At 44.8% G+C, this 18,312-nt stretch overlaps 1 protein-coding gene across 5 annotated transcripts in view; it reads right to left on the bottom strand.

The window, feature by feature from the left end:
- The window catches only part of DTNB (dystrobrevin beta), a 263,193-nt gene that overhangs the window by 203,252 nt on the left and 41,629 nt on the right, over positions 1 to 18,312 (bottom strand). For all 5 annotated transcript variants that reach the window (XM_049784478.1, XM_049784477.1, XM_049784475.1 and 2 more), the window contains exons 3-4: positions 12,302 to 12,382; positions 7,283 to 7,496 (exon numbers count right to left, since the gene is read on the bottom strand). In XM_049784478.1, coding sequence (XP_049640435.1) covers positions 7,283 to 7,496; positions 12,302 to 12,382 — 295 coding nt within the window. The remainder of the gene's footprint in view (positions 1 to 7,282; positions 7,497 to 12,301; positions 12,383 to 18,312) is intronic.

The raw sequence follows: 18,312 nt of genomic DNA on the forward strand, positions 1-18,312 counted from the left end.
AAGCTATAAAAAAATTTTGACTGTGGCCTCCTTCTCTCCCACATAAAGACAATGAAATGAAGAAAGAGTAAACAAGCATGGCTGAGGATGTGGGAGGTGAGAATGGGCTAAGGGAAAGCTTATTATTGGGACCCTCCCAAACAGTATCTCCGCAGGGACACCCTCTCCACTCTCTGCAGGAGCAGGACAAACAATCCTTCTCAGAACTGGGGCATGATTCACCCCAGAAACCTACCATTTGCCAGTCTGACTATCCACCCCCACCCAGGGGTGGATGGTGAGTCACCTATGCTGTAGCTCTTGCATGTGGGGTTCGGGGCCCTCCCAAGCCCCCCTCCACCTGGAGGCCTTTAAATGCAAATGGACTCGTGTCTTTTCAGTAAAGTTCCAAATTCTGCTGATTTTTGATCATTAAGTTGTGTTAGATTTTTTTAATTGTATATATAATATAGTAATAATACCCAATGATAATAGAGATGAGGACCAGGAAGAAGGGCAGTTCCAAGGTAGGAAGCATGCCATAAAGAGTGGAGGAGTTCATTTAGGACAGAGAAGGGACCACTGAGACAACTGTAGTTGGAAATGATCACTCTGGACAAGAACTGGATATTGAAAGGAGGTAGGAGCCAGAGAGATAGCACAGCGGTAAGGCATTTGCCTTGCATGCTGTCGACTGGGATGGACCCGGTTCAATTCCTGGCATCTCATATGCTCCCCTGAGCTTGCCAGGAGCAATTTCTGAGTACAGAGCCAGGAGTAAGTAATCCCTGAGCATCACCAGGTGTGGCCCAAAAACATATCAATCAATCAATCAATAAACTGAAAGTAGGTAAAATGATATGGACGATACCCCTTCAGTAACAGTATTTTAAACCATGGTGCCTAAAGAAGAAAAAGAAGAGACAGAAAAAGATGGGGGAGAGAGAGGGAGAAGTAAAATATCTGCCATAAAGGCAAGTTGGAGGGGCAGGAGGGAAACTGAGGACACTGGTGATGGGAAATGTGCATTGGTGAAGGGACGGATGTTGGAACGCTGTCTCTCATGGCAATTCAATTAAAAATTTTATTTTAAAATTTGTGGATCAGGGCCAGAGAGATAGCACAGAGGTAGGGCGTTTGCCTTTCATGCAAAAGGACGGTGGTTAGAATCCCGGCATCCCATATTGCCAGGAGCAATTTCTGAGCGTAGAGACAGGAGTGGCCCCTGAGTACTGCAGGTTATGAACCAAAAACAAACAAACAAACAAACAAACAAAAGTGGATGATGCTCACTGCTTTTCACTCTCTAATGCGAGTGTGCTCTTCAGATTAATACTTTTGGAGAAAAAAAGAAAAAAACACTGCAGGGAACATTTGTTACTTAAGAAAACAAGCTACAGGGAACCCTAGCAATTAGAACAATGAATAGTGCATTTGCCTTGTACACTGCTAACCTAGATTGTTTTCCAGGACCCTAGTCAGTCCCCTGAAGTCCCACCCAGAGTGCTCCTCAAGTACAGAGCCACGAGTAAGCCCTGATCATCGCTGGGTGCTGCCCCCACCCCCACCCCCAAAAAGAAAGGAAGAAAAAGAAGAAATTTAAAAAACAAACAAGCAAGCTGTTGCTACATCCTTAGCAAACAATTATGGATGCTGCCAACCATAAATTAGTACTTCCCACATTCCCACATGAAAACAGACTTTAGAAACAGTATTACCAGCCCAATTATTACATGAAGCAAAAGCTAATAAGAGCATTTATTTCTCATAGATTTTTTTTTAAAACTCCTACTTTTCCAATTACTCTTGACTTATGAAACTTCAGCGTGAATGCATTATACAATAATCAACTGCAAATCAAGCAACTATTTGGCAACTGTCAAATCGCTTAATCACATAAAAATCAATTTAGAATATTAATCTGACATAATCAGAAGCCTGCTGCTTTCCACTGCAACCTCGCAGGCATTTATAAAGAGCCCAAGGTTGTACGTATTGGGGATTCGATGTGATAAATCTCTGCCCTCAAAATTTTTTCAATTTTGTAGGAAGCTGTTCAGAGCACTATGGAATTCAATGTTTAAACAATGAATGCTACACATACTACTGGTAATTAAAGAGATGGAAATGGGGTTGGCGGTAACACAGAGAGTTCCAGAAGAGGCCAAACCTTGAATTGACCCCAAGAACTATGAAATATTCAGAGAATTAACCAGAGAATATAACCCCAGAAACCGTTAAACCCTTGCTTAAGTAGTTTAATAAAGTTTGGTATGAGCAGGAATTTGAGGTTGATGCCTTCAGACCTCAAGGAGAATATGGAGAAGGTGGGGGGGAGGGAGAGAGACAGAGAGAGAGAGAGAGAGAGAGAGAGAGAGAGAGAGAGAGAGAGAGAGAGAGAGAGAGAGAGAGAGAGAGAGAGAGAACTTCAATCCACTCATTTCTAGCCCCTCCTGAACAATCCTAGCACCAAGACTGTGATTCAGTGAAGCTATTTTGTAGGTCCCCTCAGACATTCGTCCCAGATCTAACTGCACCTGTCTCCATCGGAGCAGGCCTAAGTGAGAGTGCTGAGCTCCACCTAGAAGCTGAGCTGTTTTTTCTCCATTCTGCAGGATTGATCTTTTTAAAATAGTCCAGAGGCCAGAGCAATCATATTTTAGGTACAGCACTTGTCTTGCAGGCAACCAACCTCTGTTCGAGCCTCATGTGGTCCCCAAGCCCACCAGGAGTAATCCTTGAGCACAGAACCCAGTAAGCCCTGAGCACCACCAGGTGTGATCCTAAAACTAAATTAATAATAATAATAATAATAATAAAATAAAGTAATAAAAAATTTAAACATTCCAAAGCCCCTAGAGCTCATTCTCCATCAGCTCCTGAAAATCTATTAAAAGAGAGTTGATTGGGGCCGGAGAGATAGCATGGAGGTAAGGCATTTGCCTTTCATGCAGAAGGACAATGGTTCAAATCCCGGCATCCCACATGGTCCCCTGTGCCTGCCAGGGCTGATTTCTGAGCATAGAGCCAAGAGTGACCCTTGAGTGCTGCTGGGTGTGACCCAAAAACCAAAAAAAAAAAAGAGAGTTGATTATGGGGTTGGAGCAATACTGCAGTGGAAGGGCATTTGCCTTGCATGTGGCTGAACCAGGACAGACCTTGATTCTATCCCTGGCATCCCATATGGTCCTCCAAGCCAGAAGCGATTTCTGAGTACATAGCCAGAAGTAACCCCTGAGCGTTACCAGGTGTGGCCCAAAAACTAAAAACAAAAAAAAGAGAGTTGATGAAATCTGGTAAGAGCTAAATGTGATTCTATGGTAGAATTCAAAAGCTTCCCAGTCAGCGGGGGGTAGAGGGGGCAAGAATAATAGCGCAGAAGGAAGAAGAGGTCAGAACTATCCTCAGGTTTAAGTGGAAGGAGTTAGGTGAAGATTGTGGTCACTTCACAGCATTGCAGGGGAGAAGGGCGCCAGCCTCCATTTCCGAGGCCCAAATCCTGACCTGTCTGTGTTCAACAACCTCACACCAGTCCACACAGCCCCAGTGTACATTTCTCAGGTGAATGCAAACTCCCGTACCCAGGCTTGAGTAAGGAGCCTTAGCAGCTGCTAACAGGCATGTTGAGGACCACACAGGATAAAGCAATAGAGCCATAGTGGTGGCTCTTGAAGACGTACAGCCAGAGCCCTTAGTGGGGGTCAAAGGAAACACAGAATGGTGGACTCTTATCCTGGGACCCCCTAGGCTATGCGAGCAACTTCCCACAGCTCCCCAAGCAGGACAGGGAACTCGCTGATGCAGACATGGGAACTGAAAGTGGGGGGTTGAAATCATAAACCGTTAAGCATGAAACTGGCTCAGCCAGAGTTAAGAGCTCCTGTCCCTCTCTCATACTCTGAACGCAGATGCTTTATATTTAACTTGTTTCCAAACAAGGTGGCAAGGGCCTCCCCCTTGTCCTTCAGTAGGTGGGCACCCAGGCTTCATACTAAGCACTCAGACCAAGAACTGAGGCAACAGAGAGCTGGAGGTGCTCCGGGTATTCACAATGGCCTGACCCACAGATGCTTCGAATGTTCAGTCTCTGCAGCTCTTGGAATTTCTGTCTAATGTGATCTCATGAAGTCTGAGTATTCGTGAAAGTTCACTCCTGAGCTTGCTTTGCACGTGATTGACTCATACTGAGTCTCTAGAAACCCATATTGTTTCCCCTAAGTCTCACCAAGAGTGACTCCTAAGCACAGAGCCAGGCGTAAGCTCTGAGCACAGAAGATGTGATTCCCAACCCCCCCCCCCCAAAAAAAAACCAAATACGGAGCCAGAGTGATAGCACAATGGTTAGGGCATTTGTTTTATGTATGAGTTCAATCTCTGGCATTTCAGTGGTCCCCCAAGCCTGCCAGAAGTGATTTCTGAGTGAAGAGCCAGGAATAACCCCTGAGTACTGCTTGGTGTGACTCCAAAAACAAAAACAAAAAATGAAAAGCAACTCAGCCAAATTACCACCCCCAAAATTTGGAGGAATGACACTTTTCAGGGAACACAGCATGTGACTTGCCCCAATATAGCAAGTCACTGGCAAGTTCTCAGAAAGTATTACATCCTGATTTTCACCTTGAGGAATTATGTACTTAAAAAATCCTAAAACGTTCAGACACAATAAATAATTCAATGGGGCTGGAGCAACAGTACACTGGGCAGGATGTTTGCCTTGCATACATACAACCTGGGGTTTGACCCTGGCACTCCATATGTCCCACGACCCCACTGGGAGTTTTCTCTATGCTCAGAGTCATGAGTTAGCCCTGAGCACTGCCAGGTGTGGTCCAAAATCAAACAAACTAAATAAATAGATATTGTACATATCAAAGGGACTAAGCCCCACTAATAAACTGACAAATGAAAAAGTTCAAATTTTGATATTCAACCACAAAAATGCCCTGATTTCAAAATCATGATCACCAAGAGTGACCCTCAGTTCTCCATTAGTGCTGGAGAGAAGTGCTCCCTGCCCTACCTTCCCAAAATACCAGTATGGTCTTGTAAGTCTTGGTTAGTTGCTGTGTTTGTGGGCCAGAGTCACCAAGAATGTGTTGGGGGCTACCAGGGCCAAATCCAATGGATCCTAGGAACCCACAAAATGCCAGGGTTGAAATCCAGCACTTCACACATGCAGACATGTGCTCTACCACTCTGAGCCCCAGCTCTTCCCTACCTGTTCCCCAAGGAGCTGAATTGGCTCAGGAACAGACCTTGTGCTCCACTTGCAGGAGGCCCCAGTGACAATCTTGGAACACTCCACAGTTGCATTCCCAAGTCAAACGACCCTGCATGGTCAGCTGACTGTCGCCATGAGTCTGAGAGGCAGTGTTCACTACTCAACACACTGCTACTCTAACTGCTGTTCACAGATCAAAAGTACCATTTCTCAGATACCATAAAAGTAAACTCCTGGACTCACTCATCACAATCAGCTCTCAACCATTCCATACCTGCAAACCAGTACCAGTCTATAAATGAGCTTGGAGTCCAAGGACCTAGGTCTCTGGTTTCAGAAATTCAAATTCCTCATTGCTTCTTGGCCTCTTGGCCCCTTGGCTATGTTCAAGTGTGAAAATTCAAACTTCTTTTTTTTTTTTGGGGGGTCACACCCGGCAGTGCTCAGGGGTTACTCCTGGCTGTTTGCTCAGAAATAGCTCCTGGCAGGCACGGGGGACCATATGGGACACCGGGATTCGAACCAACCACCTTTGGTCCTGGATCGGCTGCTTGCAAGGCAAACACCGCTGTGCTATCTCTCCGGGCCCGAAAATTCAAACTTCTTGAAATAATTTTCTACTAAGTGGACAAACAGCTCATCTGATAGATAACATCTAATAAATAAAAGTGTGAATTTGGGGAGGTATCTGTATTGCAACTTGTCTTTTGACCATAATTCATACAATCTTCATTGTTAGAAAGTGTAACCAGGGGCCAAAGAGATGGCACAGCAAAGGGCATTTGCCTTGCATTCGGCCAACCGGTAGGGACCCAATTCGATTTCTGGCATCCCATATGATCCCCAAACCTGCCAGGGGCAATTTCTGAGTGTAGAGCCAAGAGTAATCCCTGAGTGCTGCTGGGTGTGGCCCAAAAACCAATAAATAAATAAAGTGTTTTTTTTTTGTTTTGGGTTTTTTTTTTTTTTTTTGGGGGGGGTGTCACACCCGGCGGCACTCAGGGGTTACTCCTGGCTCTACACTCAGAAATCATTCCTGGAAGGCTCAGGGGACCATGTGGGATGCTGGGATTTGAACCACCATCCTTCTGCATGCAAGGCAAATGCCTTATTTCCATGCTATCTCTCCGGCCCCAAATAAAGTCTTTTTTAAAAAAAAAAAGTATAACCAATGCCATTTTACAAATATATGGACTCAAATTAGGTAGGAAGAGAGAGAAATAGAGAGAGAGGGAGAAAATAAGGCAGAAAGAATAGACCCATCCAAACCAGATGGCAGGTTAATTATGTATTATTATGTAATTTATGATATAAGAAAGGATAGGAAATGTGAATCTTTGGCTATTGCTCTATAATGGCAAGCTCTGTCCTTCCATCATTTACAGTAACTTATTTCTAGTTTATTTCTATTTCTCTGAAGTTTGTGGCTGACTTCACCTGCTACCTGCTGTGATGGAGCTATGCCCATCTCCATGCTGGGGGATATACAGAATTGGGGATCATTCCTGGCAGAGCTCAGGGAGATCATGTGATGCCTGGAATCAACTTGAGTCTCCTGCATGCAGAGTATTTATTTAGCTTACTAAACTATCTTTCTAGTCCAAAGCTATTTCTGTTTTCATTTAGAATACATATATATCATATCCTTCTATGGTAGCATCTGTAATGCACTACATGGAAAAAAACTAAAATATGATACCAAATATAAAAAAAGACAATAAGATATTGTTGTCCAGAAGCACTTGCCATTACAATGTCAAAAAAAAAGTTAGACTTAAAAGTTGAATAGAAAACCCCTCATTATCTAATTCACAAAGGCTGTATTTCACTGGGTCGAAAACAGCTACACTGAGGGACCTATAATTTATCAGATGATGTGTCCCATAATATAATAGAGCTTAACATGAGGCAGGTTCCAGCAGGCCAAGCCTCTGGCATTTCACCCGTCTTCACAAGAGACCTCTACAGAATCCCCTCTGCTTTGTGATTCTTTTCAGTGGAGAATCCTGAGCAGAGTATGCTGGAGGAGGAGGAGGAAAGGACAAAGGTTGCTGAAATGAAGCCAGCGTCTAAGGTACCAACCTGTCGTATGCAGCCATCATGAAGTTGAGAAGGAGGCTGATGGACTGATCCACACTGATCTGATGAGTTGAAGGCAGGCGCTTGTTGAGCTGGTAATAGATGGATGAGATGACTGTTTCGAGGCGGGACACGCTGATCTCCATGGTGTGGTCCAGTGTATTAAGGCCATTGTCTCGGAAGGCTTCAATCATGTTCCAGATATCAACGAGGTGGACTAGAATACCGAGGAAACCAACCATCAGCAACTTTATTCTAGGGCACCACATCCTCCATTGGATGCTTGGGTTTATCAATGGACTGGTAAGTTTAAAAGAAAATGGCGGAGATGGACTGGAGATATAGCACAGTGGTAGGGTGTTTGCCTTGCATGGGGCTGACCTAGGAGGGACCCGGTTTGATTCCCGGCACCCATATGGTCCCCCAATCTGCCAGGGGTGATGATTTCTGAGTGCAGAGCCAGGAGTGGCCCCTGAGCACTGCTAGGTATGGCCCAAAAACCAACCAACCAATCAATCAATCAATGAATAAATAATGTTTTAAAAAGGGGGGGGCAGAGCAATAGTACAGCAGATAGGGTGCATGCCTAACATGAGGTCAACCCAGGTTCAAACCCTGGCACTCCGTATGGTCCCCAAAAGCCCCATCAGGAGTAATTCCTGAGTGCAGAGCCAGGAATAAGCCCTGAGCACAGCCAGGTGTAGTTTTTCCAGTTAGAAGTGAGAGGAGGCTAGGCAGAGCAGGCTGGGAAAGAGGTCATGAGGCAGGTCGAGACCAGAGACCTGAGGTTCGAACAGTTCTGGAAATGGTAATCAGTGCAGCCTCCTATCCAGGCAATTTCAGAGACTGAGAATGAAGAAAGAACTCCATGAGCATTCCTTCCCCCAGCACTCAGGGGGAACACTCCCAAAAGAAAAAAACAACACAACTTCTTGCCTTAATTTCTCAAGGCTGTTCAGCACTTTCCACTAGCCTAGCAACCTTAGCGATACATTATAATTCACAATTGACACTGGGGTCCTAAAAAGAGGGAAAACAATCACTTTTAGAAAAACACGGATATGCCTCAGAGACTACAAGTAAAGATAAAAATTAGTTTTCAGGGGTCGGAGAGATAGCATGAAGGTGGGACGCTTGCCTTGCATGCAGAAGGACAGTGGTTCGAATCCTGGCATCCCATAAGGTCCCTCGAGCCTACCAGGAGCAATTTCTGAGCATAGAGCCAGGAGTGACCCTTGAGCGCTGCCAGGTGTGACCCAAAAACAAAACAAAACAAAATTAGATTTCAGGGGCCAGAGCAGTGGCACAGTAGTAGGGGTTTGCCTTGCACGTGGCTGACCTATGAAGGAGCACAGTTTGATCCCCTGGCGTCCCAAGCCAGGGGCAATTTTGAAGCGCATAGCCAGGAGTAACCCGAGTATCACCTCGGTGTGATCCAAAAAAAAAAAATTAGTTTGCACTTTGCCTACTTTCTCCATTACTTAAATAATTGTTGTTAAGGGCTGGAGAGATAGTACAGGGCACTGAATGCCTTATTAGATGCCCTGAAGCTGCATATGGTCCCCAGGCACAGAATCTGGCCCCTACCCCCCAGTACCTCTGGGTATGGCCCAAAACCCAAAGGAAAATGCAGCATTATATTTTTCTTTCCAATAATAAGGGGAAGATATAGACAAAGAAGTCAAATCTATCCTCCCTTGGAAATTCCTAAAAACCCTGAATGCTTTTTTTCAGAGCCCAGCAACCTCCAGGGAAAGGAGACGATCCTGAACCAAGAGAAATGAGTCATTTCCTTAAAAGAACATCAGACGAAGTCTTGCCTTCAAGTAACAGAAGACTGAAAAATTATAATCTCCTTGTGAAAAGAAAGTAACACCCACCTAAAAATACATAGAGAAGCCTTTCAAGGAAAACAGATCAAGACACACTGTCAAAAGAACAAAATCTGAGCATATATTTCTTTTCGGGGTTTTTTTTTTTTTTTGGGTCACACCCGGTGGTGCTCAGGGGTTACTCAGGCCGCCCCTGAGCTTATATTTCTTTTTGTTTTTGGGCCACACCCGGCAGTGCTCAGGGGTTACTCCTGGTTGTCTGCTCAGAAATAGCTCCTGGCAGGCACAGGGGGACCATATGGGACACCGGGATTTGAACCAACCACCTTAGGTCCTGGATCGACTGCTTGCAAGGCAAACACCGCTGTGCTATCTCTCCGGGCCCTGAGCTTATATTTCTAAGTGGAGAGATGAATCAAAATGTTTTATAAATCTAAAGAGTAGAACAACAAAACAAGAGGGACAAATCGCACAAAGAAAGATGATACAGATCTTAATGCATGTTATTCTACCAGCTTAAACATAGTGATACACTTTTCTTTGAAAAAAGCTCAATTACATGCGATTTATGATAAATGTGTCTAAATTACAAGGCTGGAAAGAAGCAGTGGGGTAAGAGACAGATAACTTCTAACCCTAAAAAAGCTATTATATTTATAAGAGGAAAAACACAGGTTTGGGAAACCACACGAGCATCTAAGCTAAGAAAAACCATTTGGAATAGCCTAGACTTCAGATTCATGACTTACACACATACACACACACACACACACACACACACACACAAACACATACAAACACACAATTAGGAATAAACATAAGGGGCTGGAGAGATAGCATGGAGGTAAGGCATTTACCTTTCATGCAGAAGGTCATCGGTTCAAATCCCGGCATCCCATATGGTCCCCCGTGCATGCCAGGAGCAATTTCTGAGCACGGAGCCAGGAAAAACCCCTGAGCACTGCCGGGTGTGACCCAAAAACCACAAAAAAATTTCAGACATCAGGAATAAACATAATTCTTTCAACCTCATATAGGATCTCTACAAAAGATGTGCAGCTAACATCAGACTTAAATGGGAAAAAGTTCTTTTCTGATGGTCAGGAACAAAACATTCAAGGCACAAGTTTTAACAAAAGGGGGGGTCATATAAACAATTTGAAAGATCCTATTAAGAAAATTAAAAGTAGAGGCTGGAGAAATAGCACAGTGGAAGGGTGTTTGCAGCCAACCCAGAAGGGACCAGGGTTCGATCTCCGGCATTCTTTATGGTCCCCCAGCCTACCAGAGGAGATTTCTTTTTTTTTTTTTTTTTGGTTTTTGGGCCACACCCCTTTGACGCTCAGGGGTTACTCCTGGCTATGTGCTCAGAAGTCACTCCTGGCTTGGGGGAACCATATGGGACACTGGGGGATCGAACCTCGGTCCGTCCTACACTAGCGCTTGCAAGGCAGACACCTTACCTCTAGTGCCACCTTCCTGGCCCCCAGAGGAGATTTCTAAGCACAGAGCCAGGAATGACCCCCTGAGCACTGCTGGGTGTGGCCCAAAAACCAATTAATCAATAAATAAATAAAGTTTAAAAAAAAAGAAAATAAATTAAAAGTCAACCCCAAAAAATTAGGGGACTATGCACCACCCCCCACCATTTTTTTTTTATTCTTTGCATTCCACACAGACTTTTGCTTCTCAAGAATAAAAATGGGGCCGGGAAGGTGGCGCTAGAGGTAAGGTGTCTGCCTTGCAAGCACTAGCCAAGGAACCACGGTTCGATCCCCCGGCGTCCCATATGGTCCCCCCAAGCCAGGGGTGATTTCTGAGCGCATAGCCAGGAGTAACCCCTGAGCATCAAACGGGTGTGGCCCAAAAACCAAAAAAAAAGAATAAAAATGGGAAATTTTGTGAAGATGGAGATCACTCCAACAGTGATTTTCAGACTCTAAACACAACCCACAGCCATGTACATAAGACATAGCCACATGGTTCTAGATACAGAAAAACAAAAGCTTCACAAATTCTCTGCACCTTAATACAGAGCTATCTAATAATTTTCCTTTTTCCTAATTTTTTTTCTCAAATACATGTCATGATGCTGGTTACAGTCCACCAAAATGATCTCATGACTCATTCATGGATCACAACCCACAGCCTGGGCCAGAGAGATAGCATGGAGGCAAGGTGTTTGCCTTACATGCAGAAGGATGGTGGTTTAAATCCTGCATCCCATATGGTCCCCTGAGCCTGCCAGGAGTGGTTTCTGACCTAGAGCCAGGAGTAACCCCTGAGCTCAAACCCAAAAAATGAAAACAAACAAACAAACAAACAAAAAAAAAAACCACAGCTTGAAAAAAACAGGATGTAGGGACACCAGAGAAGAAACAGGATTTTAATCAATGATGGAAGGTAAATCTTTGGAGGAAAAATTCCAACTTAGAATAAGACTTAAAGTAGAAGAATTTAGATGTAAAATTAGATATCAGGGGCCAGAGATAACAAAGCAGGTAAGACATTTGCCTTGCATGCAGCTGACCTGGGGTTGATCCCCAGAATCCCAAGCACTGCCAGGAATGATTCCTGAGTACATAACCCTGAATAACTCTGGAGCATCACCAAATGTACACACCCCCAAAAAAAATTAAATGTAAATCTCTTTCCCAAGGTCATGTGTTTATAATATATGGCAAAACCATTGCTAAAACTGAAGCCTGGGCCAGGTCAAAAGTGCAATCAATACTTAGGGCACATGTCTTGTGTATACACTCACCGCAGGTTCGATCCTGGCACTACATGGTCCTAAGTATCTGCACTATTAGATATAGCCCTGGAGCCCCCAGCACTGTAAGACCCTCATATTTCCCAGTTCATGTTGTGTATTGAGACAGAGAATTGCAGAGCAGGACCCCAGGCCTCCTGAGCATTTCTTGGGATCCCTCCAAACACACACACCCCAAGGAAAAAACAATCCCCCTATTTATACTTATGCCAGTCTCAAAGTTAGTCTTACTGAGTTTGTCAATCACTGGCCACTCAGGAAAATGGCAAGTTCTCCCCATTACAAAATACGTATCCCAATAAATACTCAAGATGAAAATTACTTCATTGATGGTACATCGAGACAAAAAGAGACTAAGATCTCTATTTCTATTACTGGCACATTAGCCAATGACCAGAGAGGAGCAGGCAGACTTACGGTTGCATCGTTTCTGCACAAAGCGAAGTTTGCAAGCTGTTCTGTATGTGGATAGCCGAATGACATCAAAATTCTGAGCACCTGAAAAAAAGAGGCAAAGAAAAAGCATTTGGGCTGGCTGCCCACTCGGTTTCCACACGGCAGGCGTAGTGCCTGCTCCAATGTGATGTGTAGCACAGAGAAATGTCTTGTGGGGAGCACTTCCTTCCATGCAGAAGGATGAACACACTAAAAGGGGATAATGGAAGAGGGTGGAATGGATACCAATTGTGAGTCAGAAGCAAGTCCTGCAACAGTTTGAACACCAGCCACAGCCACAGCATTGTCCCCAGCCTCAGTGTCCCTGCCTGAAAATGAGGGAAGCATCCTGGCTCATCTCTGTAGTCACCATCTGGGTCTGCAGCAGATGTTGTGTGTCATAGCAGTGGCCAAACCAGCGTCTTCTGTGCTTCTAAAACACTGGTCTCCCCAACAAGTGCTGGTGATACAGACACTGTTGCCACCCTACAAGTCCTTGCAGGGGTCCTCAAACTTTTTAAACAGGGGACCAGTCCACTGTCCCTCAGACCATTGGAGAGTCTGACTATAGTAAAAACAAAACTTATGAACGAATTCTTATGCACACTGCATATATCTTATTTTGCAATGAAGAAACAAAACAGATACAAATACAATGTGTGGCCCGCGGGCCATAGTTTGAGGACCACTGTCCTATAGGAATGATCCCTGAGTGTAGAACCCTAAGTAAGCCATGAGTCCCCCCACGTGTGAGTCAAGCTGTGTTTCTTTTCTTTTCTTGGGGGGTGGGGGGGAATCACACCCAGCAGCGCTCAGGGGCTACTCCTGGCTCTATGCTCAAAAATTGCCCCCAGCGATTCTGCATGCAAGGCAAACACCTTATCTCCATGCTATCTCTCTGGCCCCACTGTGTTTCTTTAAAAAAAAAAAAAAGTACAGACCCAGGGCCAGAGCGGTGGTGCAGCGGTAGGGCATTTGCCTTGCACGCGGCTGATATAGGACAGACCATGGTTCAATCCCATATAATCCTCAAAGCCAAGATTGATTTCTGAGCGCACATACAGGAGTAACCCCTGAGCATCACCGGGTATGGCCCAAAAACAAACAAATGCGATCCCCTTAAAAATACCCATGACATCCTTCAAAGGAGTGGATCAAACACTTATGAAGTTCATCTGGAACAATAAACACCCTCGAATAGCTAAAGCACTCCTAGGGAAAAGAAAAATGGGAGGCATTACTTTCCCCAACTTTAAACTGTACTACAAAGCAATAGTTATCAAAATAGCATGGTATTGGAATAAAGACAGACCCTCAGATCAGAAGAATATGCTTGAGTTCTCAGACATTATCCCCCAGACATACAATTACCTAATTTTTGACAAAGGAGCAAGAAATCCTAAGTGGAACAGGGAAAACCTCTTCAACAAGTGGTGCTGGCAGAACTGGTTATCCACTTGCAAAAAAGTGAACATAGACCCCCAGTTAACATCATATACGAAGGTAAAATCCAAATGGATTAAAGATCTTGATATCAGATCTGATACCATAAGGTATACAGAACAACACGTCAGTAAAACACTCCATGACATTGAGACTAAAGGCATCTTCAAGGAGGAAACTGCACTTTCCAAACAAGTGGAAGCAGAGATCAACAGATGGGACTACATTAAACTGAGAAGCTTCTGCACCAGGATACAAGAGTCACCCACTGAGTGGGAGAAACTATTCACCCAACACCCATCAGATAAGGGGCTAATATCCAAAATATACAGGCCACTGACAGAACTTTACAAGAAAAAAAACATCTAATCCCATCAAAAAATGGGGAGAAGAAGTGAACAGACGCTTTGATAAAAAAAAAAAAGAAACACAAATGTCCAAAAGGCACATGAAAAAATGTTCCTTGTCACTAATCATCAGGGAGATGCAAATCAAAACAAAGATGAGATACCAACTCACACCACAGAGATTGGCGCACATCACAAAGAATGAGAACAATCAGTGCTGGCAGGGATGTGGAGAGAAAGGAACTCTTATCCACTGCTGGCAGAAATGCCATCTAGTCCAACCTCTATGGAAAGCGATATGGAGATTCCTCCAAAAAATGGAAATTGAGTTCCCATTCGACCCAGTTATTCCACTCCTAGGGATATATCCTAAGAACACAAGAACACAATACAAAAACCCCTTCCTCACACCTATATTTATTGCAGCACTATTCACAATAGCCAGGCTCTGGAAACAACCAAGATGCCCTTCAACAGACGAATGGCTAAAGAAACTATGGTACGGGCCGGAGAGATAGCATGGAGGTAAGGCGTTTGCCTTTCATGCAGGAGGTCATTGGTTCGAATCCCGGCACCCCATATGGTCCCCACGTGCCTGCCAGGAGCAATTTCTGAGCCTGGAGCCAGGAATAACCCCTGAGCACTGCCGGGTGTAACCCAAAAACCACAAAAAAAAAAAAAAGAAACTATGGTACATATACACAATGGAATATTATGCAGCCGTCAGGAGAGATGAAGTCATGAAATTTTCCTATACATGGATGTACATGGAATCTATCATGCTGAGTGAAATAAGTCAGAGGGACAGAAGAGATGCAGAATAGTCTCACTCATCTATGGGTTTTAAGAAAAATAAAAGTCATTTTTGCAACAACCCTCAGAGACAATGAGAGGAGGGCTGGAACTTCCAGCTCACTTCATGAAGCTCACCACAAAGAGTGGTGAGTGCAGTTATAGAAATAACTACACTGAGAACTACCATAATCATGTGAATGAATGAGGGAACTGGAAAGCCTGTCTAGAGTACAGGTAGGGGTGGGGTGGGATGGAGGGAGATTTGGGACATTAGTGGTGGGAATGTTGCACTGGTGAAGGGGGTGTTCTTTACATGACTGAAACCTAATCACAATCATATATGTAATCAAGATGTTTAAATAAAAAAAAAGTTTCAAATAAACTAAAAAAAAAGGTACAGACCCAGGGCCAGAGCAGTGGTGCAGCAGTAGGGCATTTGCCTTGCACGCGGCTGATGTAGGACAGATCATGATTCAATCCCATATGGTCCCCAAAGCCAGGATAGATTTCTGAGCACACATCCAGGAGTAACCCCTGAGCATCACTGGGTGTGGCCCAAAAACAAACAAACAAACAAAAAGTACAGTTTCATGAAAAGTCCAGGCATGAAACCAGCAACTGTGTGCAATGTCCAACGCTTTTGCGGAGTATTGAAGGGCAGGGAGAAACAACACGTCAGAGTGAAGGTACAGGAACCTGACACACATAATCTTTTCACCTGGGGTGGGGACTCCAGCACCCTTGAGCTTGAGCAGGCAAGTCAGGGGATAAGAATGAGGACTCTGCTTACAAAGGGAAAAGGCAGGCTTTGGAGTTCATGCTGTGCTGGGGAGCAGGGAGAGGTGGGGAACAAGGGAAGGGTGTGAGAAAGAAGAGTGACTGGGGCCGGGGCCGAAGAGATAGCATAGGACGTTTGCCTTGCATGTAGAAGGACAGTGGTTCGAATCCCAGCATCCCGTATAGTCCCCCAAGCCTGCCAAGAGTGATTTCTGAGTGTAGAGCCAGGAGTGACCCCTAAGTGCTGCTGGGTGTAACCCTCCCCTCCCAAAAAATAAAAATAAAAAAATAAAAATGAAGAAGAAGAAGAAAGAAGAAGAAAGAAGAAGAAGAAGAAGAAGAAGAAGAAGAAGAAGAAGAAGAAGAAGAAGAAGAAGAAGAAGAAGAAGAAGAAGAAGAAGAAGAAGAAGAAGAAGAAGAAGAAGAAGAAGAAGAAGAAGAAGAAGAAGAAGAAGAAGAAGAAGAAGAAGAAGAAGAAGAAGAAGAAGAAGAGTGTCTGGAGAGTGCAGGAGTGTGAGAGGGTCCAGGAGCAAAAACATGCTGTATGTCAGAAAGGGACCATGGGTTTGTCTCCTTCTCTCTTCCCTCCCTCTCTCTGCCTTTCCCACCTTCTTCCTCTCTCTAACACCTTCTCTCCAATCTCCTCTTTCCTCTCTCTCACCATGTCTTCCTCTCTCTTTCCCCTCTCCCTCTTTCTTCTCTCTCTCTCTAGCCCCCTCTTCTCTCTCTCCTTTCTCTCTTCCTCTAATTCTCTCAGAAAAAAAAGAAAAGGACCATGGGGGCAAATAACAAACACTGCTAATCAGACAAAATATACCATGGTTCCATGTTAAGGCTTGTGCTAAGACTGCACATAGTCCATCTTTTGTTTTTAAACATTTACTAATTTTAGATGTTGTAAATGCCAGGAGATGGTAGGTAACTATGGCAACTATGGCTAGTTGCCTTGGTAGGTAGTTAATTGGATGACTGGCTGGCTAGCTGGCTGATCAAGGTGGGTAGGTGTGGGGTTGGCGGATTGGCTGATTGTTTGGTTGGCTGTCTGGGCGGTTAGTTGGTTGAGTGGGTGATTGGCTGGCTGGTTAGCTGGCTGGCTGGGTGGTGGGTGAGTGGGTGGGTAGTTGGTTGGTTGGCTGGCTGGCTGCACAATTGGATGAGTAGGTGGTTGGCTGGTTCTTTGGTTGGCTAGCTGGGTGGGTGGTTGAGTGGGTGATTGGCTGGTTGGTTGGCTAGCTGGCTGAGTGTTTGATTGGGTGATTAGTTGGCTGTTGGGTGGCTAGGTGGTTGGTTCACAGTATTGGAGATGAAGTCAGGGGCCTCACACATGTGGGGCATGCACTCCACTGTGAGTACATCTGTTATATTCTTCCTGTGTAACCTTACCTGATGGTAAGACCTCCCCATTTCTGGGAGGGGTCTTTGGAAGGTATCAAGAGGATTACCTCAGGGGCAGGAAGAGGATTTGGAGGAACGATTGAGAGAAATTCAGAAGAGAGATGGAGGGAGAAGTAGTATCAGGGAAGACAGGCTTGATTGCAGGGCTAATAATGGAGCTGGCTTGAAAGGTTATGATAGGCCACAGATGTGGTGGCTAGGGCCTGAATAAAGCTGATATCTCCTGGTGTCTGTGGATCATTTCCATGTGGCTATCCTGAACCTTCAGACCCGCCCACTGGAAGGGGTTGGAGGAGCGTGGCCCGGGATGGCAAAGAAAGGTCCCTCCATCCATCTCACCATCATCCATCGCTATTAGGACTTTTGAATACAACAATATCTTGTCTCCTTTAATTGCCACACTGCCTATAATAAAACAAGCTTTATAGACATCTATAACCTTTTCCGTGTAATAAACTGGCACAGGGACAGTGTGGTAACTTGCCCAGAGTTACCCATACAGTGGGTAAGAGTGCCAAAATCCCAAGTCAGAGGAACAGACACTCCTTTGTGAGGCCAATCAGCTGCACAGTGGTGAGGGAATTAAAAAGAGAGCTGGAGGGAAGAGAGTCCAAGACGCTGACTGGAATGACTGGCAAGAGACCCAGAATGTTCCAATTCTTCAAGGTCACCCAGTCTGGATGCCTCCTCCAGGCCAGTACCCCTTCTCTGGCCCTCTCACCAAAGTCATCTAGGGGAGTTCCATTTCTCAATTTCTCTCCAACTACAACCTCATTCCCACCTGTTGTTCCCTATGCCCTTCATCCTACTGATTGGTCCCTCATCTTGTGCTATGCCTCCCCACTATTGGGGTAATTTCCACCTGTGGCCCTGACCTCCTTGGACTATCCTTGGAATCATGAGTGACAGATGGCCCCTTTTGAGAAATGTGGATGTAGCCTCTGCTTGTCAAAACAACACAGGCTGGAACTGAGTCAAACTCTGCTTCCAACGCCTCAGACCCTGAAGACTTAAAAGATCTTGAGAATTCAAAGGGTTTCCTGAGATTCCACCCACAGGTTTCACACTGTGAGATGAAAAATTCTAGAATTCCCGGCTTACCTCAGGGGCTAGCCTAGGCTGACTTGTCTTCCTCCTCCCTTGGTTCTACCCCAGATGTCCTAAGTGAGTGACCCTCATCTACGCAGGGTCCTGGCCAGATCTCCTAAGGGAAATCATGTGGAATGTTTACAAGAT

The sequence above is a fragment of the Suncus etruscus genome, chromosome 12 (genome assembly GCF_024139225.1).
Source record: "Suncus etruscus isolate mSunEtr1 chromosome 12, mSunEtr1.pri.cur, whole genome shotgun sequence".
In the NCBI taxonomy this organism is placed as follows: domain Eukaryota; kingdom Metazoa; phylum Chordata; class Mammalia; order Eulipotyphla; family Soricidae; genus Suncus; species Suncus etruscus.